Below are 23,633 nucleotides of genomic sequence, written 5' to 3' on the forward strand. Positions count from 1 at the left end.
CGGCGGCGCGCCTGCAGGAGGTCCGCCGGTCCCGCGGCTTCGGCGGCAATTCGGCAGCGGGGATGCCGATGGCATGGCACCGGCGGACCTCCTGCAGGCATGCCGCCGAATCGGCATGACCAGCGCCGAAAGCAACCTGCCTGCCGTGCTTGGGGAGGCAAAAAATGTAGAGCCGCCCCTGTAAGCAACTATGGGGAAAGTTCTTTCTGCTCAAGATTCAACACCTCTGACCCTGCACTTAAGGTCTGAGAAATTGTTCCACCCATTATGTGGTCTTCAAAGAAGATCATTAGTAAAATAGAGAACTCAAGACTTGATATTCTTGAGATTTCTGTGGTTAAAAACAAGTCAGCATTTAAAATAAAAAATTGAGGCCAAACATGAAGAAACAGAAAAGGGCACAATCCTTTATTTTTGTAGATCACCTTTTAAATTTCTGCGCATCTCTGCTCTTGTTTTAGATAGAACAAGAAGGGGTAAATAATGAAATTTTGGAAAGGGCTGGTTTCACTGTATTTCCAGCAGAGTTGAAATCAGCAAGTACTAGAAATTTCATGGGAGAGCCTTGGCACATAAAATTTCATCCCAATAAAATACACCAAGGAGTTTACATTCCAATAAGTGGATTCTCGTCTGAGCCAAATTGGCCAGTCTTTTGATGTTCAAATGCCACAAGTATTACCAATACCTGAAGAAGATGGAACAAATCCTTTTATTATGTTTCTTGTCATTTATGGCAGGACGGAAGATGCATCCCGTATCTTAGGGCCAAATTCTCTGCTTGTGTAAATGAATGAGGTCAATAGAACTCCACTCATTTATACCAACAGAGAGTTTGGCCCTTAATCTTACATTATTATACATTACAGTATTAATAGCCATTCAGAAAAATTTTAACGAATGATGTGGCCTTTTTGCTAAGACATAGGACATGGTCCAGTACTCTTTGATGTCAGTGGAAGGACTCACATTGACTTCATAGGACATTGGATCAGGCTCTTACGACGGTATCATTTTAATAAGTAGGGCTGGGATTTTCAATAGGACCTAAGGAGTTAAGCATCCAATTCCCACCGACTTGGGTGCCAAACTGCCCTTTGTGCCTCTGAAAATCTCCCCCATTATGTCCTCTGCTTGGCAACTGAATCCTGTCCTCAGTTGACTCAATCTAATAGGCGTTTTCTTCAACTCTAACAACTAATACCCGCTGATCCCCTGACCTTGCCTGGCACACAACATGGTTTACTCTTAAGCATTTGGTTTATACGCATTTACAATCAAAATCAAACCTTCAGAAGGGGAGACAGGAGATAAGGAGTTTCAATTGTTTTGTTACCTTAGTTATCTCATGTGGCTCAGAATAGAATCTCAAACATGATAAAAAAGCACTGTGACTTTCTATTTTGTCTTATGAACATCTGAAGAAGGGGAGGGGAAGACAGATATCTAAGAGAGTGTGAATGGTTTGAAAGGCTGCACCTAGCTCTCTTTAGTGCATTTGTATTTTAAATAAATAAATAAATAAATAAAAGCCATGTTGGTCATGGATAAGAGTGCAGACTGTTCACCTATGAAAAGGGTGATGCAATTTTTATGGGATAAACTCATCAGCATAATTCTAATGAGTTATGGTCTTTGTTGTGAGAAATGAGAAATCCTGTGGTCTCGCCCTAAAGAACATTAAAAAAACATTACGAGCAGGAAATTGAAAAAGTAATATGTGTTTGAATGAATATGACAACTTTTTTCTGATAGAGCAGATAGATAAATGTCACACACAAGTTTCAAAATACATTTAATTTTGCCACTACAATGGCTATCTATGCTCTTCATAAAATATATATAAATCAGCTTTGAATCGTAAAACTTGATTGTGATAAACAAATGGATATTGGATAACATTCTCTTTTTTAGACCCCTATTTCTTTGTCAAGGTTCTTTGTTGTTTACACTTCTTTAAACTTTCATTTCTGATCTGAGCACCTCAGGTGGTAAATCTTATGCAAGTTGGAGTTAGATGGTCTCCCCTTTTAATGTGAGAAATACTTTACTAGTTGGGGTTCTCAGCACCTCCTAATTCCCATTGATTTCAGTGATAGCTGTACTTCCTCATCATCTCTCAAGATAAGGTCATGTATGAGAAACTCACATGGCTGTTTATAGTAGACTGGAATGGGGTTGGGAACCCTAGCAGATAGGGAACATTTTATTTAAAAAAATTTCCCCATTGGGCAGTGAACTTCAAATCTGGGGCTGTATCCTGCATTCTTGAGCACCAGTGATTCTCTTCACATCAGTCTTAAAGTAAATGGATGTTTTGGGTACTCAAGGAATGTACTTGGACAGTAAGCTCTTTGGGACTCTCTCTTTGTTCTGTGTTTGTACAGCACCTTGAACAATGGGATTCTAGTTCATTACAGTGGCTCCTACATGCTACGACAATACAAATAATAATACTAATAAAGCAATGAAAGAGTGGGCCCTAAAGGTTGAAACCCGAACAGAAGTATCCAGAAGCTTCATTAAGGCTTTCAGAAACTTTCACTGTGCCTGCAGATGAGATAGCTGGATGTTTAAGTGTTGTGATCAGCCATTGGTTATTCTAAATGGGATTCTAGTTCATTACAGGGGCTCCTACATGCTACTACATTACAAATAATAATACTAATAAAGCAGTGAACAAATAAAGCAACTTATTTAAAAGTCATTTAGGACAAAATCCTACTCACTTAACTCATAGCTTTGGCTTCAATGGGACAGCTCACCTGAATAATGCAAGTAGTATTTAACCAAGTATAATAAGAAAAAGGAGAGAGACTCCCCAAATTCCTCAAACTTCAGTTGAAATTGAAACCTAGTTTCAGACAAGGCAAAAGAAAAATCTTATAAAAATTAGCACTATTTTTGGACACTAAGTAGCCATTAATATTTTGAAGGGGAAAAGGGCACATTATTGACTCAGCAATGCTGTTTCTGTAGTGGTGGAGGAAAGTCCTACAATTTGGTTGATTTATCTTATTTTAATGCTTACCTTATTAATCTACTACATCAGAGGTCCCCAAACTGTGGGGTGTGCTCCCCAAGGGGACATGGAGGAACATTCGGGGGAGCACATCTGGGGCCGAGACCAGCCCCCATGGAGGGCGGGGAGGGAGCACCACCCAGCTCTGCTCCTGGCCCCAGCCCTGGCTGCCCGCCCGGGGCCCCAGCCTTCATGCCCGGGGCCCCAGCTGCCGGCCTCGGCCCCGGCCAAGGCTCTGCTCCCAGTCCTGTCCCCGCCCCCAACTGTGGCCCCAGCCTTGTCTCCCTTACCTCTGTCCATGTCCTCCCCTTCTGGAGCACCCTGGCTCTGGAGGGAGGGGGAGCACAGACAGGATGGTAAGGGGGACATGAGGTAAAGTGTTTGAGGACCACTGTACTACATGTTGCACTTAAACAGACAAAATGAGATCTTCACTCTTCAAAAGCAATAGGCCTGATTCTGAGAAGTGGGCTCCAATTTTGATGTCACATTTTTATGCATTTAGATAACCAATGGATGATCACAACACGCAAACATCCAACTATCTCATCTGCAGGCACATGCAGGTAGCTGGATGTCTCAGTGCTCACACAATTAAGTGAGGGCGCAAAAATCACAGAAGGCCTACTTTTGGCTTTTGAAAATCAGGGCCAATATGTTTTTGATCAAAACTTGACTTCCTCTGCAAAAATAATGAAAAAACACATGCAAAAATTGAGATCTGAGATCATGAATAATTGACTGAGGTATAATGTTATATTGTATTCTATCTACATTGAAAAAGATTCTGATCTCACCAACGTCAGTTTTACCCAGTTTAACTCCATTTACGTCAATGCATTTACTCATGATTTACATCTAGTATAAGTGAAATCAGAAATAGGCCTGATGACTTCATGTAGACCTAAAATAGATGTGTGTCCAGTAAGAATGGACTGGACTGGAACAACATACTGGCTTCTTCCCTTGGAGGCTTGTCAGTTTCCTTGAACTATGAAATTTCTCTGGTAGATGTTTGCTGCTAAAGGGCAGCATAGTCATGGCTCTGTTAGTATAAGGAAATAGCTGTTGTAAAAGACTCTTTAGGATCTCAGTTATTTAGTCTGCCTCATGCTGTTAAGGTCTAGGCCAGTTTTATTTCTCTTGTATTTTGAAAACAAAAGACCACCTTGCATTTTAGAGCCAAATATGTTTGCATATGATTTCGCCTCAGTGAAGGAAGTAAGACAGAGGATTCTGGCTTGAAACAAAGCAATTAACATAATTATTAGCGGTAATTATTTTTATATTCCTTGCTAACTTCACTGACACATTTATTTTTGGATACTGTATTATGGTCATAATTAATCACCCTTTTTTCTCTCTAGCCTCTTCCTGAAACTTATTGGCAACATTTCTGTATCTTTACTTATTCAAAGCATCAGAGAGCTCTCACCTCATAATGCATTTTACTGTGAGCTGGTTTTTGAGCAGGCAGAAATATTGATAGTTTTCTAAGAGTCGTTAATACATCCTGCTGTATCTTAGAAGTGAGCAGACTGCATGACTTGTGAAGATGGAAATCTACTCTTAGCCATAATTAAAATGTTCTGTATATGAATTGCAATGAGGTAGGACTGTGGTAATTTGCACTTCACTCATCCTCACGCCTCGTAATTCACACACACACACACACACACACACACACACACACACACACACACAGTGGTTTGTCCCCAGAGTGTCTAGGCTGCCCCAGGTGTGCTGGCATGAAGAACCAAGCCAGCATGGAAGGCGAAGTATCTGCTACTGCTACAGATAAAGACAAGCGCGTTTAGACTCATACTAAAATAATTAAAGTAAAACCTCAATATATCAGTTTATAGCCATAGCAGACGACTTCACCACTGTAGCAAGGGAGAACTGGAGAGGAAACTGTCTCAGAGCTGCTATTCCAACCCTTACTTGCAACTGGGACAGCACAGCTGCATGCCACCCTTAGCCAGGGGAGATTGTAAACTCTGCTTGTTCACTTACTCCCCCATTTCTAAAATTCAGGAGGAGGTTGTGTCTTCCCCACTCTTAGTATGAATTATGAGATGTAACAGTAATTATTTTGGTATGAGTTTAAGCATGCACATCCTTTTGTCTATAAATAAGTGAGCCAAATAGCCCTGGTGGACGTGTATCTAATTATAAACCAAATATATAGTGACACAAGGGTAGTCAGTGGGCCTTGAACTTTGGATCTTCAGCACCAGACCCACAAATTGCTATCATCTGAGCTAAAAGACTATTATAGCATAAGAGAGTAGTAAGTAATAGTTATAGCTATAGAAAAAAAGAGCTCCGTTATAGTTACTAGGGCTAGCCATTAATAGTTGACATAAGCACAGGAACTAAGCCAGAGTATTACATAATGCTACACCAGGGGTCGGCAATGTTCGGCACGCGGCTCACCAGAGTAAGCACCCTGGCGCTGCCAGCACATCGCTCGCCCGCGCCGCTTCTCGCCGCCCCCATTGGCCCAGGACGGCGAACTGCGGCCAGTGGGGGACGCGATCGGCCGAACCTGCCGCGTAGGCAGGTAAATAAAACTGGCCCGGCCCGCCAGGGTGCTTACCCTGGCAAGCCACGTGCCAAACATTGCCGACCCCTGTGCTACACTGTAACAGGGATTTGGGGTTTCTCTCTTCTGTCAGATGGTGACCAGAACAGAATTTTTATTTAGTCTGTTAGGCTATGAAAAGAAAAGGTCTTCCCTTCCCTTCTACCTGTCAGCTCATGTGCAATGGATTAATGATGCATTTGATGACATGAGAGAGAATATACTTTAGCTATTGCACTTATGATGTGTGATACATATACTATTCCTGCTAAAACTCAATCAAAGAACTAGTTTAGAATGCTTTCATTGAGATAGTCACCTTGTATACCTATCTCATAGAACTGGAAGGGACCTTGCAAGGTCATCAAGCCCAGCCCAGCCCCCTGCCTTCACTAGCAGGACCAAGTACTGATTTTTGCCCCAGATCCCTAAGTAGCCCCCTCAAGGATTGAACTCACAACCCTGGGTTTAGCAGGCCAATGCTCAAACCACTGAGCTATCCCTCCCCTGTTATACTATATGCTTTCCATTGTGTAAAACCTTTCATTGAAGAATCTCAAACAACTTCTCAAACATTATGTAAGTCTCACAGTACCCCTCTCAAGTAGGGAAGTATTATTATTACCCTTTTACAGATGGGTACACTGAGGCACAGTAATTAAGTGACTTGCCCACGTCAAACAGCAAGTGGCTGGCAGAGCAGAGTATACACACCATTGCACATCCTGTACATACCTAGTACCTGATACACATCCATTACTCATGCAAGTACGTGGTTGATCCTGGTTTTTAATTCAGCAAGAAAGATAACTCTTTTCTAAGATTATTTTGCAGTCATACCACTTTGTCCTGTGGTCCTGTCAAATCTCACAAGCAAAGCAAGGTTAGGTATGGTTTATATTTGGACAGGTGATTTTTAAGGAATGCGCAGGTACTAACATAAGTAACAGTCGTCTCTCAGTACCGCAGTATGTTGTGAGGAACCAATGGAGGTGCTGTATTACTAATGAGCTATAAAAGAAAGCTTTGTCACACTTGTTCTCAAGCGGCACTTCTTGCAAATGTTGGGGTATATAACCCTGAAGTTGTGGCCATTTTCCAGCTCTGTTACTTACATTCAGCCTACCTATATTCTCCTTCCATTTCCCATTGAATGAAATATTCATTTTCCTTTTTCTCCTAAAACTCTTGTATAGGTTTGCTATAACTGCCAAATTCCACCCTACAGGTGGCTGTGTTTCAGTGGTGGGTGGTGATGTCTTTGAACAATTTATATATCAGTTCCTAAAGCCATTTATGTGCTATAAAAGATTAAGCTTGTTTAGATTGTAAGCTCTTCTGGGAAGGGAAAAGTGCCTTCCAGTGTGTTTGCCCAGCATCTATTTCAATCTTGATTTGGGCCTTTGGATACTATCACTATATAAATTATTATTAAATAATAAGACCAACAGTTTTACTCTTATTTACCAATTTAGAGTTTAGTGTAATATCAGACACTGCTCCCGCCTCAGACTGACTGTGGTTAATTCTGATTTCCCTCTTGTGTCTGTTGGCTTATGTCACTCTAAACTTCCAGCTTGAAAATCAGTAAATATTTTACATAGTGGCACAAATTGATAATGAGGAAGCTGAAACGAGATGACTCAAGGATTTAGTGATGGGCTAGTGATCTTATTGGTTCAGATCTAACCGTGGTTTGCTGTGCTGAACATCATTATCCTCTGAAGGTGTTGTTTTGTGAACTTGAGGTGCTGATTTCAGCCCAGTTCCTGTGTGGACGAGTGCCCAAATAAAAAATACACACTTGCTACTAATTGGCACCCAAGTTATCTGTCTTAGTAGAGAAGTCAAGACTAGAATATATTTGAAGAATGAAATATCCTCTGACCCCTAGAGAAGGCCTGTCTAGATCGGGCTTAAAACTCCTTTCAAAAGCACAAAAATCACCAATATATAAAAATCAAAATATACTAAATAAGAGTTCTCAGCTCTAGTTTCAATAAATGTTCACAGGAAAATTAAGCCACTTGTAGAACAACTTCTACAAGGATAATATAGAAAATCAAAGTAGTACTCTGCTAACACACCTGCTTAGCCCAAGCATTGCAAAAACAAGCTGCTGTTTGATCTCCCGCATCCACTTCCACGCCCACTGAAAATGTGGTGACAAGCTGGAAGAGGCGACTGGAAATCAAAAACTCTTCCCCCGCCCCCCCCCCCCACACACACACAGTGGCAATAACTTAATGATTGTTATTAAAAAGGAAATGTCACAACAGGAAGCATGAAAACCGCATCTGAAAAAAATGCACTGGCTGTTGAAAACACTGTCTTTTCATGTTCAGCTAACTGAACATCTCAATACCAGATTTTATTTAAAAATTCCAAGAATAATGGGCAAGCCACTGCCCTCTCCCCAACTCCTGATTCTGGCTTCCAGAGTTTGTCTCCGTGTTTTCTGCTATAGTATGCCCTGTTTGCTAGGACTTGGATTCTCTCATGGTGGTAATCAAGTCCAATCTTTCGGCTGCATGGCATTAGCAGTAGTAGTAGTACATATTTATATTATGGTAGTGCCAAAAGCCCTGGTCAGGATTTGGGGTCCCGTTGTGCTGGGCACTGTATAAACACCAAAAAGAGACAATCCCTGACCTGAAGGGCTTATGGTATAAAGACACAAATCAAAGAAGGATAAGGGATGTGGATACTGCTAGATCTCTTATGCCTGAACCCTGGAACTTGCCAATTAAGATATGGACAGATTGCTAAGGAACCTGCTTGTTTATTCAGCTGCTGTGTTGCTTCTTGCTCCGCCACACTCTTCTGATTTACTACTAGGGATCTTGATACATAGAGATGCCTTCTAGTGGTTAGGCATGGAACAGGCACCATTACATTGCATAAATTACAGTCTTCCCCCCCTTATTGAGTTGTCTCTCCCACCCCGCGCCAAACATGTCTAACCTAAAATTATAAATTGCAGCTGTAGCTAAGGAGGTCAGAGTAGGCTATCTGAGCATTCCTGACAGAGTGAGCAGATTATTTTGCCTCGGTACCATTCTTCAGCCTTACCTATCAACTATTTAAACTACAGATTGAGTCACTTAGGTGATTTCCTTTGGCGCACAGGGTAGCGTCACTCAGGTTCTGGAGTAGACACTTGGATAGATGCTTTGGATAACAATTGGTTATGGTTCCTCTCTGCTAGGAATCAAAGGAAATGCAGTGTCCTGAACTTCAGAATTTGGATCAGCCAGATCAGGTACAGCCAGTGCTGTGACACTTTGTTTTGGGGGTAAATCCTGAATCTGCTCGATGTGGCAATGCCATACACCTCCACCTCGATATAACGCTGTCCTCGGGAGCCAAAAAATCTTACCGCGTTATAGGTGAAACCGCGTTATATCGAACTTGCTTTGATCCACCGGAGTGCGCAGCCCCGCCCCCCCCGGAGCACTGCTTTACCGCATTATATCTGAATTCGTGTTATATCGGGTTGCGTTATATAGGGGTAGAGGTGTATCACAGCAGGTATCAATGCAATGGCATCAGAATAAGGTGCCTTCTCAGCAAGGATAGTGCCAGAAACCCACTTGTGGTCACCTCTGTAATCTCGAGCAAGAGCTCATTGTCCCATCCATAACTCTCTAATTGAAGAGTGTCCAATGTCCTTTGTTTGATCAGTCTGCTTGTTGATTACCTACCTTCGCAGATCAGGTTTAACAAATCCAGGTGAGATAAGCAACTGTGCCCTAGGAACAAACTTGCAGGCGACTGGTTGTTTTTTGCATGTGCAGCATTCCAGTAAGCCAACAAGAAGTTTTCAAGTTTGGCCTGTAACGAACCTGGTTGTTCTGTTACAGCTGTCAATGCTTGTTTCTTGGTTTGAATAAAATGTGCTGCTAAGCCATTTGTTGCAGGATGATATGGTGCAGATGTAACTTGTTGATGCTGTTACTTTTCATGAAAGCTTGGAAATCCACTGAAACAAATTATGGACAATTGTTGCTTCCAATTTGACCTGGCAGTCCCATGCAAGCAAAAAGACTTTGCAGAACTAGTATGGTACTTGCAGAAATTGTGGATGACTTGCAGAAAACTTCAGGCCACTTGAAATATCCATTCTCTACTCCTATCAAATTGGTACCCAAGGATGGGCCTGTGAAATCCAGATGAGTTTGTTCCCAGGGAGCAGTTAGCCAGTTCCAAGGATGAAGTGACACCAATCCAGTCATATTTTGCATCTTCTGATAGCCAGAACAGTCCTTCACTAACTGTTCAATCTGTTTGTCAATACCTAGCCACCAGACATACCCTCTAGCCAATGTCTTCATCTTGACTACACTGAGTGCCGAGTGTTCAGCTCCTCCGGGACCCTTGTCTGTAGTTTTGTAGGAATGATGGCATGAATTCCCCACATCAGATGACTTTGAGCAACTGTGATTTCATTCCTCTGGTGGAAGAATGGCTTTATACTCTCCACTGATTCTGTCTTCCAGTCTTTTAAGGTAGCTTCATATACCTCTGCTAAGGTAATGTCTTTGCTCATTTCTTGTTTCAGTATCAGCTGAGTAAAAGAAGTATGCCAATCTGTGCCACATTGAACATTTCAAAAGCTGTAAGTTCTTGTTGCGTGGAGCTTGTATCCAATAGTGCTAGTCGTGATAACCCGTCAGCATTACAATGTTGAGCCGTTCCCTTACATTTGACATCATAGTTATAGGCCCCCCAAAATAAAGCCCACCTCTGAACACAAGCAGCAGCCATTTCTGGAATGCCACTTTTTGGGTTAAAATGGACAAGGGTGTATGATCTATCAGAAGCGTAAAGTTTCCTACTATAGAGATAATGTGTAAATTTCTTAACTCCCCAGACCAGACTTAAGACTTTGTGGTCTATCTGGGCATTGTTGTGTTCTGCTAGACTCAGGGATCTGGAAGCAAAAGCAATAGGCTGTTCCTGACCATCAGGAGATGGGAGATCACTGCTCCATTTCCATTGGCATGCCAAGGAGATTGCTAGCTCCAGGTTGTAGTGAGTTAACATTTGCTGCTTTGCCTTCTGGAAAGCCTCTTCACATTGCTTAGTCTGTTTCCAGCATTTCCCTTTCTGAAGCAACTGATTGAGTGGATACAACCCTTTGCCAGATTTGGCAAGAATTTGTTAATTTAATTAATCCGATGAATGAATAAACCTGTGACACATCTTCAGGGTAAAGTGCCCTCGTAACAGCTTCAACTTTCTCTGGTGATTTATGCAGTCCTTCTGCATCTATGATGTGTCCACAGTATGTCACCGCTTCCTTGAAGAACTGTGACGCGGTGAACTAGGCCCAGAGGCCCCCTACTGGAGGCTTCAGATCCTACCACACTCTTTCTCAGAGAGGAGCAGAAGAGAACTCCTCCGAGTGGCCTAGAGTGGTTGCAGGGAATCAACCAATGAGGGAGGCTGCAGGGAGCAGCTAATCAGGGCCCAGCAGACTCACCTAAAAGGAGCTGCATGGCCAGAGTCAGTCAGTTCCTTGCTGGAGCCAGAGGAGTGCAGAGGGTGCTCCTGGCTGGCCAAAGGGAACTGCAGCATCACAGACAGATCAATGCTGGCAGGGACTGGGGAAGCAAGAGAGAGCTCCTGGCTGACTGCTGGGACTGAGTAAGGACTGAGCCCAGGGAGGCGTGCAGGAAGGGAGGAAGCCTTGAGGGTATGGTTCCATACCAGGGATGGGATTATTTAAAGAGTAAGCCCAGGGAGGACTCCAGAGATACCAACAGAGGGATACTGGGATAGGCCCCTGGTGAACTGTATAACCCGGAAGGGGCCTGTTCTATTTCACATACAGACTCTGTGTGTGACTCGGATGGAGGGCTGAGTCACTGAAAACCTGCCTGAGAAACTACCAACAAGGGTCACCACAATCAGAGAGAGTGCAGGCACATGCAGTTGACCAGAAAGAGGGACTCATGAGAGGTGGGGGGGCCACTCCGTTACAAGAGCTCACATTTATCACAGTTCACCTGTAATCCATATTCTTCCAACCTTTTGCAAACTTGTGCCTCATTCTTCAAATGATCCTCATCACTGGATCTGGTGACAATGATTTCATCTAAATATCAGCTACAGCTTGATATTCCCTGGAATAAATGATCCATTGCCCTCTGCCAACCTGCAGGGGTGGATGCCACTCCAAATACCAGTCAGTTTACTGGAACATTCCTTTTTCAGTTTGATGGTGAGGAATTTCCTCGACCCTTCCTCTATTTCTATTTGCAGGAAAGCCTGAGCTAAGTCCAGTTTGCTGAATTTCTTCCCTCTGGCCAGTGATAAGAAAATATCTTCAATGCGAGGTAAGGGGTATTGTTCCATCCAGAGTACAGGATTAATGGTCACACAAATAGTCACCACAAACCCTTACTGCATCATTTATCTTCATGACAGGAACAATGGCAGTTGCCCATTCACTCCACTCAATCTTGGTTAGCATGCCCATACCTTCCAGGTCCTTGTGAGCTGCATCTCTGATGGCAAGTGGTACTTGATGAGCCTTGAAGAGCTGAGGTTTTACCCCTTCAGATGTCCAGTGCCCTTCTGAAACACTGGCACAGCTCTAAATAAAATCTCTTCCAGCTGCCGTTGTGAGCTAGCCCTCTGATGGACTTGAAGAGCCTTGATCAATTGCCAAACCAAGTGAATACTGTTCAGCCACCTTCATCCAAAGAATGCTGGTTTTTCCAATTTTATGACGTAGAGGTCCAAGTTGTGGCACTGACTATTGTACTGTACATTTACCATGTGTACTTCCAACAGGGTAATTTTCTCTCCTGTGTACATATTTAACATAATGTCAGGCCATTCCAACTTGCTCTTACTAAAGGTTTCCAGGGATTCTTTTTGTGGAATCACAGACTCAGCTGAACCCATGTCCACCTCCATCATAAGGGGTTTACCATTCACCATAGGTGTCTCCCAGATACACACTTCAAGGCATGCATTGCTTAACTTGGCTAAGTCATCTTCACAGTTATCAGTTGTTATCTGCTTTCAAACGTGCATCTTATGGTGTGTTTCTAGTCTCTTCTTCTTGTCATTTGGTGTTTTGTTCTTTGTGGAGGACCTGCAGATGCTTGAATGGGCCCCTTTTTGCCACGGTGCCAATGGCCTCATGCCAGAAACAGCAGTCAGTTGTACTGTATCCACCGTTGCCACAGTGATAGCAATTTCCCTGTGACTTTGTCTTGTCTTTTCACCTTGGAATATAATGCAACTTGTGTGTAGAGTGTCTACTCTTACCTATTGATTGAAACTAATTTTGACTCTCTGTCAGCAACCTCTATAGAAGTAGCTATCTCCATAGTTCTCTTGCATGTGAAAGTGGTTGTTTTTAGAAGATGCTTCAGGGTTGCTTCATCTCTGATACCACATGTCAATTGATCCCTCACAGCAACTTGCAGGGTATTTCCAAAACTGCGGTGTTCTGCTAATCTTTGTAGTGTAGCTCAATGCATCATGATGTTTTCATCTTCCTGCTGGCTGTGCTTATGGAATCTAAAGTGCTCAGCTATCTCCCAGGGTTTTTCTGCAAAATGCTCTTGTAATATTGTCCCTAACTCATCAAAAGTCTTGCTGCATGACTTGTCTGGAGACATCAGACTGCCACGTAGACGGTATGTCTTGCCATCCATAGAGTTCAGCAGTGCAGGCATTTTCTTCTCTTGTAGAGTGTCTAGGAGCGCAAAGTACTGCTCCAACCATTCTATGTACATAGGCCAGCCTTCTACTGTATTGTCAAATGTGTCCATATGTTAATTTTGGTACCCCGTGATGTCGCAGCCCGTGAAACTGTGTTTTCATTATCAGTTGTTACACCAATGCTGCCTCTTTAAATCTTCACAGTGCTGCTGAAGCCACCTTACTCGCCTTGTCTAGCTATAGGGATATTGCATGCTCCCTTCCTTCCCTCAGTAAGGCTTGCTGCAGGGGAACCATATACTGCACCACACCCGTGTCAGCCCCTCTCCCCACACAGCCACACTCACTTACAGGCTCCTGGTACTGACGGACAGTTAAAACAGCCAGTTACGGATAGCAAATACTTAATCACAGCAATAATTTGCAAGCAGTGGATATGCTGAAATGCATTTGCATTAGCCATTCATTGAAGAGTTTTAAATGATGAACAGTTTTGTAGAAATCGACAGGTGTGTTGTTCTTAGCACCCAGATATCTAGTTGAATTCAGCAGGTGCTCAGGCACTTCTGGAAATCAAGCCCTTAAAGACTCTTTATGACTAATTCAGATTCTCATAACAAAAAAAGGGGCTACATTTGTTCAATTAACTGTTCCCTGAGAACCAGCTTAATCAGAAACCCTACACAACTTCTGACTTTTATTTGGTCTGTTATATTTCTTTAAGTTTTTGCTATGTGAAAACCCCAACTGTGTATGATGAGAAGAGACATTTCTCTGACTACAGACGTGTCCCCTTTACTAGAGTATCATTATATTTGCTTGAGAATAATGTCAGCACATCATTCCTGCTACAATGAAAAACAAAATCTTGTACAGTGTAGTGTTACTGTACAAACACTACTTGGTAAAAAAAAAATTGCTGCAAAAGTAGGAAGGTGGAATGTCAAACTCAATGTTCCATTATGATACTTACCATGAGATATATGAACAATGTTCAACCTTGAAAACCATAATTCTTTATATGCAATGACAATCCAGAGATGTACTTTCATAGATGCTTGGCTGTAGTTTCATTATCTGATGCCCCATTCTCTGGAAGAGCATTCTGTTGTATCATGTTTTCAAGCTTTCTCAGCTTCAAATGCAAATATGTGTGATATAAACTATCATCTCTTTGACTCCAGTAGACACCGTTAGATTCAGTCGGACTGCTTTAGTTTTTACACCCACTCTCTTGATCTTTAAGGAAGTCTATATTAGTGTAACTTACATACTGAGGAGCCAGAAAAAGGTGCCAGTAGCACTCATTGACTTGAACTTATACCTTCCAGATCTTCAGTGTGCAAAGTACACAATAACATAGGCTCCCATACATACTGGTAGAGTTGATGTAACTAAGAATATGAGAATCTGACTGAGTCCAAAAGAGTCACCTCAAAATCCTCACCCTGCTTTACTCTGTCCCTTACTCTCTCTTTTTATCCTCAAACTATCTATGATCATGGGACAGTGACTATCAGGAAAGAACCCTTCTATTAATGCAAACAGATTCTGAAGGCAATTTATTAACCTGTAGTAAATGCATCATATGGTAATCAAACGTGCTGTGTACCATAGATTACAAGGACTTACCTCTTCCTCCCATATTTCATACATACTTTTGGTCTTATAGCATACTTGAAATAATTCAAAATCCCAAAGTTGAAACACTGAAACAAATAGGCTAATGAGATGTCTTGTTATCCTGTTGGTCCTACCATCAGTAGCCTTAAAGTGACTGGCAAATGTTCAGTAACTTAAAATCCCTAATACATTTCACTCATTTCCACTTTTCTCATTCTTCTCTTAATAGGTTGCAGAAATGTAACCTAAGATAAGATATGCCTTTAACTTGTGCAGCATGATGACCCTTCTGATTCTGGTTATTGTCTGAATACAAACACTTTTCTCCATTCAAAAGCTAAGAAAGGAAATGCATTTAGATGATACTTTAACTCCCAATATGTTGTACATTGCAGGAAGCTTAAAAACCTTCTTGTATCTCAGAGAATGAATCATATGTTTTGCAATGTTACCTCTTGCAGAGCTTAAGGACTCATGTACCACAAAGTTGTGATGACAAAAGTTATCTAACTATGTTATGGCCACTGAACTGTTTGCAGAATGGGCCAGCAAAGTATTCATATGGACATCTGATTCACGCCTGAGGATCGTCAAATTGAAGACCAGCTATAGAATGTGCTCATTTGTGGATAATCATCTTGCTATACTACCCTTAGTTCAACAACATTTCACCATCTTCCTGCTAAAAAGTCTGTATCACTCTGAGTGGATGATTTTATCTCAGACATCGTTGATACCAGACACCTCAGAGGCAATGCAAAGGATTGACAAGAAGCTTACTTGAAGAAAACCTACAGTGCTGGATGTTTGGGACTGAAATGATGAAGCTGGAAAGTAATGTATTGTATTTTGTGCCTTTATATACTGGCTGGCAATATTTGTTGGTGCTATTTTGCACTCTAATAATTATAAGTTACTTTTAACTCCACCGATAGCAAAGGTAAGTTAAAGCTGCAGTGGAAATCTAAGGAGATGGAGGTGGAAATCCAAGGATCTGCCAAAGGAGACAACAAACGAAGTCAGCAAGAAAATGCAGGCCTTGCCAAGGAAGCACAACATGACTAAAGCATTTCCAAGCTACTCTGGAATGCTGTTGGTAAGGAGATAATATAATTCACTGTACAGTGGCCATGCAATGGATTTTATTCTTGCTGGTGTGCATGGCACATCATATTTCTTAGCCAAGCAAGATGGAGAAAGTGTATTATCCGAATGGGGGAGCTGATGGATAGGGTTGTTTTGTATCATTGTTGCTTTTATCTTTTGGCACACACTAACGTCCTTGACACGTTACCTTTCAGACAAAGTTCCTAAGTGTGGTGTTTCCCTGCATCCAGGCAGATCCACCTCAGGGCATGGAAGAGACTGAAGTCACACATGTAGTAGATATTTATTCAGGGACACCCAGAGAGCTCTTGGTGGGTGATGAAATAGTTCCTGAGGATTACCAGGATAGGAAGAGATACAGGAACTGCCACCATGTATCACTATGTATCTTTGAGAATGAACTGAAGGCCTGCAAGAGGAGGGCTTTATCAGTGCGACATAGACTCCTTCATCCCCTTCTGTGCAGTCTTTGGCACAGAGCAGACCTGATGGGTCCCTGGATGGTGTGGAGAATGCTATGGCTGGCTGGGCTAAGAGGCTACACATGGACCCAGGCATCACATGAGAAGAAAAAGAGCCTACTAGCAACCACACCAGTGTATTCTATAGACACTATGAGTTAGCCGCTACGTGAGCAATAAATATGTTGCTGCTAGTAGACCAATTTTCCACAGCTGGGGAATGGTGCTCCCTAAGGTACCGATCATCTCTAGCAATTGGGAACAGGAGTTTCACATCCAAGAGCAAAGACATTTTGACTGCTGCTGTTCACTTCTAGCCATGAGAGCTCTTCTGGCCACTGAGCTTGGTTGTTTGAAGCTTGGAAGACTAGCGCAGAGCAAGAGTCCTTTTCTGCACAACCTGTTGCAAACCATGATGATTTCACCATCTGACAACTATTGAGCTCCTTGTGAACTCCAGCAAGAATATACAGCATTGAGCTCCACTCTACAAATAATTGTTATTTCTCTTTTTAAATATTTCTGTTTATTAATAAAGCTGCTTTATATTCAGTTACACTGTATTGTCTTTTCAATATTGATTTGGGGGTTTCATTCTGTTCTATTAGCGGCCATCTCTGCTCCCTGAAACCGACTTAGCAATTCTCACTACTTTAAGTATAAGTTTTTCACGCATATTCTCCTTGTGGTTTGGGATGTTAAATGGTTTTTATGTGCATATGATTTTGTTTTTTAGACCAGCTTTTCCATTGATTAAAAGTTCAAAACTGTATACATTTTTCAAGTGCAATGTGGCACACTAATAAAGCCAGGCGATAAAAGCTTTTGGGCCCTGCTACTGAAAAAATCTCAGCATTTCCCTTCTTTAATACTTCACAACCAGTTTTCAAAATGAGCAGCAGCATTTGCTTGGCAGCGGCCTTTGGTTTACATCAGAAACAGCCCAATGAAGCCTGTCTTTGCCTTTACTCAGCTGTTTCTGAACAGAGACAAAGGCAGATGTTAAACCATTCATTTTGCCACAATTTGCCATCTGCCTTTGGCTGTGCTGGGGAAGCAGCCAAACAAGGTGGCATGCCTGTTTCTGACTGAAGATTAATGCTTGTTGGAGAAGAACTAATAATAAAAATCCAACACGATACATTTTAGAACATAATAGTCACTTTTAAATAAATTTCAAACCCCAATAAATGTAACAGTGGCAATAAGAAAAGCTCCACTGTTGGGAAATAAACAACTATTATTATACATTTAAACAAAAACACAATTCTATAGCTGAAGTGCAAATATGTGCACAATTAGCCACCCCATTCTACAAGGGTGGAAGCAGCAGCTCTTTGGTGTCCTCTCTTTGTGTTAGCAAAAGAATTGCAAAAACTTATACACAATAGCCTAAAGATGCTAAAGGTAGCATAGCCTGGAGGAATGAGCATAAGGATTCATCCTGGCTCTGCCACTGATTCACGCTGTGGCCTGAGGTAAGTCTCTTTGTTTTCCATCTGTAAAATGGGGATAATAGTGCTCTCTTATTTTGCAATGGAGACAAAATAATTAATGTTTATGATAAAACTCAAATACTGTAGTGATTTAAAAAAAAGCCATGAGAAAGTGAATAATTCTGTATTCATTGCAGGCTTTAGAAGGTATGCAGTAAATAGGTTAGGACCACTAATTGAATGACTGGGATAAAAACACTGAATGGCTGACTCATTCCCTGAGCACTATCCATCCTGCGTACTGAGTGAGGCAGGAATCCTGTGGAAAAAGTAGTGTGGAATCATGTAGTTAAAGACTGTATCATAATGCCTACACCTCAACATGCTTGTGTGCCTAAACTTTTAGGGTAGCTCAGTACTATGTATCCTTTCCCCACTCCGTCTCTGGCTGTGTGTGTACAGTGCACAGAGTACAGTAGGGTGTGACACACACTCACACATATCGATATCCTTCTGCTTCTGACCTCAAAAAGTGTCGTCCTAAGCACTGTCAGTCTATAAATGTCCAGCTGCAATCTAAGAAATGCATTTTAAATGTGGGTGCAAACATATCTATTAGTGATAAACCAGAGCAGCATTTTTTGCCTTACAGAGATTCAAACCTTCCTGGATAAAGTTATAGGCCCAATAGTAACATCTCAAGGCCATGTCCTTTACTGACATGGTGAAGTGATGAGATCCCTATGCAAAGTTTCTGCTGATGAAGTGAAGAAGGGTTCTTCTTCCCATTTGTTAACACTTGCTGAAAATGAAAGAATATATTGTATAGCCCATAAACCTTCCAGGACATGTGAGCAGGCTGACATGCTGTGCTCTATACTATCTTAATTATGATGAAAGTCAGACCCTTTAAAATAGCTTGTGGTCTACTAATTATTCAAATTAATCCCCACTGGTTAATGAACTATCATCCTCTCAGAGACTGTAGCATAGGTGCAGCCCAAATGAGGGTGCCTGAAATAGTGTGGTCTGGAGAAAGATGCACTGCTGGGGCAGATCTAAATCCAAAGTCTCACTCTGCCAATCATTTGCTGTTTGATCTTGGGCAAGTCACTTCACTTCTCCATCTCAGATTCCCCATCTAGTTATTTAACTATTTGCCTGACAGGGAGGGATGTAGTAAATTAGATAATATCTGTACAATGCTTTGAGCGTGTAAAATGTACCCTGGTGTCATTATATAGTTAATTGGTGGGTTGAATACTCCACCTGGCCATCCCACAGAAAAGCTAGTTCAGGGTGGAACTTTCGCATTCTCTTCTGTCTTCATTTTGAGAACTACAATTTTCCTCTTAATCCCTCTGCTCTTCCCACCCCATGCTTCCAACCCCTGATTTCTTCCCAGAATGTTTAGTCTAAGAAAGAAGGCATGTCAGCATCACCCTGGATAGAACTGAATGCCACTGAGTCATATGTCAAAGCACATTCAATGGAGGCCTGTCATTCTTCTCTGTTGGAACTCACATGTTGTATCCCCTTTAATTTTCAATAGACCCAAGGTCTTCCCCTTGTCTTGCTGTCCCAGATAATATTTCTGTGATCTGGCCACCAAGCCACTGGTATTCTTCCTAAGCAATTTTAAAGCTATTTTTACAGCAAATTGTGTTAAAACTTATACCACACTTATACCACATAAAAGTTAATGACACAGAGCTCTTTTGTAAAGCACTTTGAAATCTACAGATGAGACGTGCTATATAAGCACTAGGGTGGTATTAGTATTATTTTCCATTGATGTATTAAAAATAGCTATTGAAGTCAGTGGGATTTGCACCTGTTTATGCTGAAGGTAACTTTGGCCATTCACTATCTTGAAAAACTTTTTTTTTATATGAGCCTCACCTGAGGTGTATTTATGTGCTATAATATTTGTGAAAAGATCCTGCTGCCTTTCATTCAGTACTCGTCTGTCATCTTATCTGTATTTCAGTTTTACAGGCATGTTAATATTTCAGGGGATTGCTTTCTGCTCTAAGCTCAAGTTTCAAATGCAAGAGGGGTCCACTCAGTCCTTCTTCCTTCTGAGGTATCTGACTAGAGTTCAGTGCAGGTTACCGTGTGTGGTTCTTTCAGATGACACCTCAGAAAGTGAGACCCAGTCTTTTCTTATGGACCTTAAAGACTCTGAAGTGATGGGTAAATAACCCTTATAGTAACTTATACTCTTTACACCAAAGGCTTTCAAAGTACTAAGTACTAAAACTAAGTAGCTATGGGATAAGAGGTAAGGTCCTTTCATGGAGCAGTAACTGGTTGAAAGATAGGAAACGCCCTGGTGTACACTAGGGTGAGGGGATCGATCTAATTTACGCAACTTCAGCTACGTGAATAACGTAGCTGAAGTCGATGTACTTAGATCGACTTACCGTGGTGTCTTCTCCGCGGTGAGTCGACTGCTGCCACTCCCCCATCGACTCCGCCTGCGCCTCTCATGGTGGTGGAGTACAGGAGTTGATGGGAGAGCACTTGGGGGTCAATTTATCGTGTCTAGACTAGATGCGATAAATCAACCCCCGCTGGATCGATCGCTGGTAGTGTAGACATACCCAAAGGGTAGGAATAAATGGTCAGTTTTCACAATGGAGAGGTGAACTTTGGGGTCCACCAAGAATCTGTACTAAGACCTCTGTTGTTCAACATATTAATTAATAATCTGGAAAAGGGGTGAACAGTGAAATGGCAAAGTTTGCAGGCAATATAAAATTATTCAAGATAATTACATCCAAAGCTGACTGCAAAGTGTTACGGAAGGATCTCACAAAACTGGGTGACAGGGTAACAAAATGGTAAAATTCAACGCTGATAAGTGAAAAGTAATGCACACTGAAAAAAAATAATCCCAACTATATGTATACAATGATTGGTTCTAAATTAGCTGTAACCACCCAAGAAAGAGATCTTGGAGTCACCAGGGATAATTCTCTGAACACTTCTACGCAGTGTTCAGCAGCAGTCAAACAGGCTAAAAGTATGTTAGGAACTATTAGGAAAGGGGGGAAAAAAGACGTAAAATATCATAGTGCCACTATATAAATCAATGGTGGGCCCACACTTTGAATACTGTGTCCAATTCTGGTCAACCCATCTCAAAAAGGATACAGTGGAACTGGAAAAGGTTCAGAGAAGAGAAGCAAAGGTGATTAGGGAAATGGAATGGCTTCCATATGAAGAGAGACTAAAAAATTAGCGCTGTTCAGCTTAGAAGAGAGACGATTAAAGGGGGATATGATAGAGGTCTATAAAATCATGAATGATGAGGAAAAAGTGAATAGAAAAGTGTTATTTACCCTTTCACACAATACAAAAACCAGGAATAACCTGACCAAATTGATAGGAAGCAGGTTTAATACAAACAAAAGGAAGTACTTTTTTACACAACACACAACTAACCTATGGAACTCATTGCCATGGGATGTTGTGATGGCCATAAGTACACCGGGACTCAAAAAAGAACTGGATGAGTTCATGGAGGATAGTTCCATCAATGGCTATTAGCCAAGATGGTCAGGGACACAACCCCATGCTCGCGGCAACCCTAAAGCTCTGACTCCCAGAAGCTGGGAATGGAAGACAGGAATGGATCACTCCCTAATTGCCCTCTTCTGTGCACTGCCCCAGAAGCTCTGGCACAGGCCACTGTTGGAGACAGGATACTAGGCAAGATGGAACATGGTCTGACTCAGTATGGCATCTCTTTCTGTTCTCTTTATCCCCTCCACGTTTGGCTCCCTGTGTCATTTTTTATAAATGCAAGGTTTTGCCCATTTTATTAGTCAAAATGTCAGTGCCCCCGCCCAATTTGTGTGTTGTGCTGCTTAGTCGTCAGCCAGAATTTGCCTGCTTTTTGCTGATCACTGAAGCTGTGTGTGTGTGAGAGAGAGAATTCTCACTGAAATCAACAGGAGTCAAGGGTGCTCAGCACTTTTCAGGCGTAAGCCTATCATTTATTGAGCAATTTGGGATGAAAAGTGAACTCGTGGGGGAAAAAGGACAGTCTTTACGTGATATAAAATGCATATATATAAAACAAGTAATAATATATAATAAATATTTGTGTTATGTGTAGATTTTCACCTATTGTTTTGTTTCTTGTAGATTATTGGAACAATTCCACTGATGCCTAATCCAGTCCCATCCAATCAGGCAGCAGGAGGAGCTCAGGGCCTTCAAGTGCAGCCAATTACCCCACAGTTATTGACCAATGCCCAGGGTCAGATCATTGCTACAGTCATTGGAAACCAGATACTACCAGTGATCAACACCCAGGGAATAACACTATCACCACTCAAACCAGGCCAACAGGTAAATTATCTATAGCTTCAGTGATTTCAAAAACAGCCGCAACAGAAATAACCATCTGCTCCTTACTCACTTTCATAGCCTTTTTTCAGAGTTCCCTGTTTTGTTACCATTCTGTCTCGCGGAATGAAAGGTATATTTTAATTATATTCAGACTCATTCAGGCAGGGGGAAAAATTCAAAGAAGTAGTTTCGCTTTTCTCTCTTATGAGCAAAGTACTTCAACCAGTAATGTGTTATTCTGAAAGGAAAAATTGTTGTCTAAAGCTGAATGGAGTGACTTATATTGCAGGCACTTCCATAATAGTTCATTTCAAAAATATAGCAAGTTTCATTTTCCTTTAAAAAAAAAAAAACAGGCTATTCACTAACTTCCTCAGTTAAAATGTATATACAAGTGTATGCACACAAAAAACCAAGGGAAAGGTTGCAGTGAAAAAATGTCATTCAGTATAATGTACCATGCAATCCACAAATTTCAGGATGGATGTAGCAACCTCATATAGTCCAGGAAAGGTTCTATAGTTCATTAAATCCTTCATGATTGTCTAATGCTCTAAAGGCAAGATTAATTAGTTCTTGCCATGTTTGTAAAGAATAAAATGCTGTCTGATCCAAAATCTTTTCATCTGAAAAAGGAAAAGCCAAGTCTAGAACAGATCAGTGCAATGCTATCAAGCTGTGATTGCCAAGAGAAGTCATATTATGAAAGAGTCAGTCATTTCAATGGTCAAGTTATTGTGGTGGTGGTGGTGGTGGTGGTGTTATTGAACCTTTGTTTATTTTTAGACACCAATAAGTCTATCCCATACCCCATCCCTACCCCAAATACTAATTAGCTGTCCCATGTTTGTGAGACCTCTAGGATAGAGTGAACTATAAATTAATCTCAATTGTGCCTTGTTTAGCTTGAGATTTAAAGAGCTAATGGATTTCTAAGATGGCTCTTTTCTTAGGCCTCATACCTTTAGATGGCTGCACCTTCTTTTGCCAGCCTACTCTTTTGGTCATTTAAGGAAGGAATTTTCAAAAGTGCTCAGCATTGGCCCAACTCTACTCCCATTACAGTCACTAGTAAAACTCCCATTGACTTCAGTGGGAGCAGAGTTAGGCCAATGTTGAGTGTTTTTGAAAATGCCACCCTTAAATGTTTATTATCAGAGGAATGTAAAGTGCCCAGGCCATATATTCCCCTGCAGTGGAAAATCTGCATATGGGTTAGGAAATGCAGCAGGTTTCATCCCTCGGTTTCCTTCTGATTGTCCCACTGAGAGGGCAGGGCTTTTCCTCCCTCCCGGAGAAGGCAGGGGGTGAGACTCACAAAAACTGTTGCTCTCCTGAGATCCCCTGGGAGA

At 41.6% G+C, this 23,633-nt stretch overlaps 1 protein-coding gene across 2 annotated transcripts in view; it reads left to right on the forward strand.

The window, feature by feature from the left end:
• The window catches only part of LOC113407042 (POU domain, class 6, transcription factor 2), a 384,418-nt gene that overhangs the window by 334,878 nt on the left and 25,907 nt on the right, over nt 1-23,633 (forward strand). For both annotated transcript variants that reach the window (XM_026654131.2, XM_026654132.1), the window contains one exon: nt 22,075-22,281. In XM_026654131.2, coding sequence (XP_026509916.2) covers nt 22,075-22,281 — 207 coding nt within the window. The remainder of the gene's footprint in view (nt 1-22,074; nt 22,282-23,633) is intronic.

This window comes from Terrapene carolina, unplaced genomic scaffold, assembly GCF_002925995.2.
Source record: "Terrapene carolina triunguis isolate 2854851 unplaced genomic scaffold, T_m_triunguis-2.0 Scaffold182, whole genome shotgun sequence".
In the NCBI taxonomy this organism is placed as follows: domain Eukaryota; kingdom Metazoa; phylum Chordata; order Testudines; family Emydidae; genus Terrapene; species Terrapene triunguis.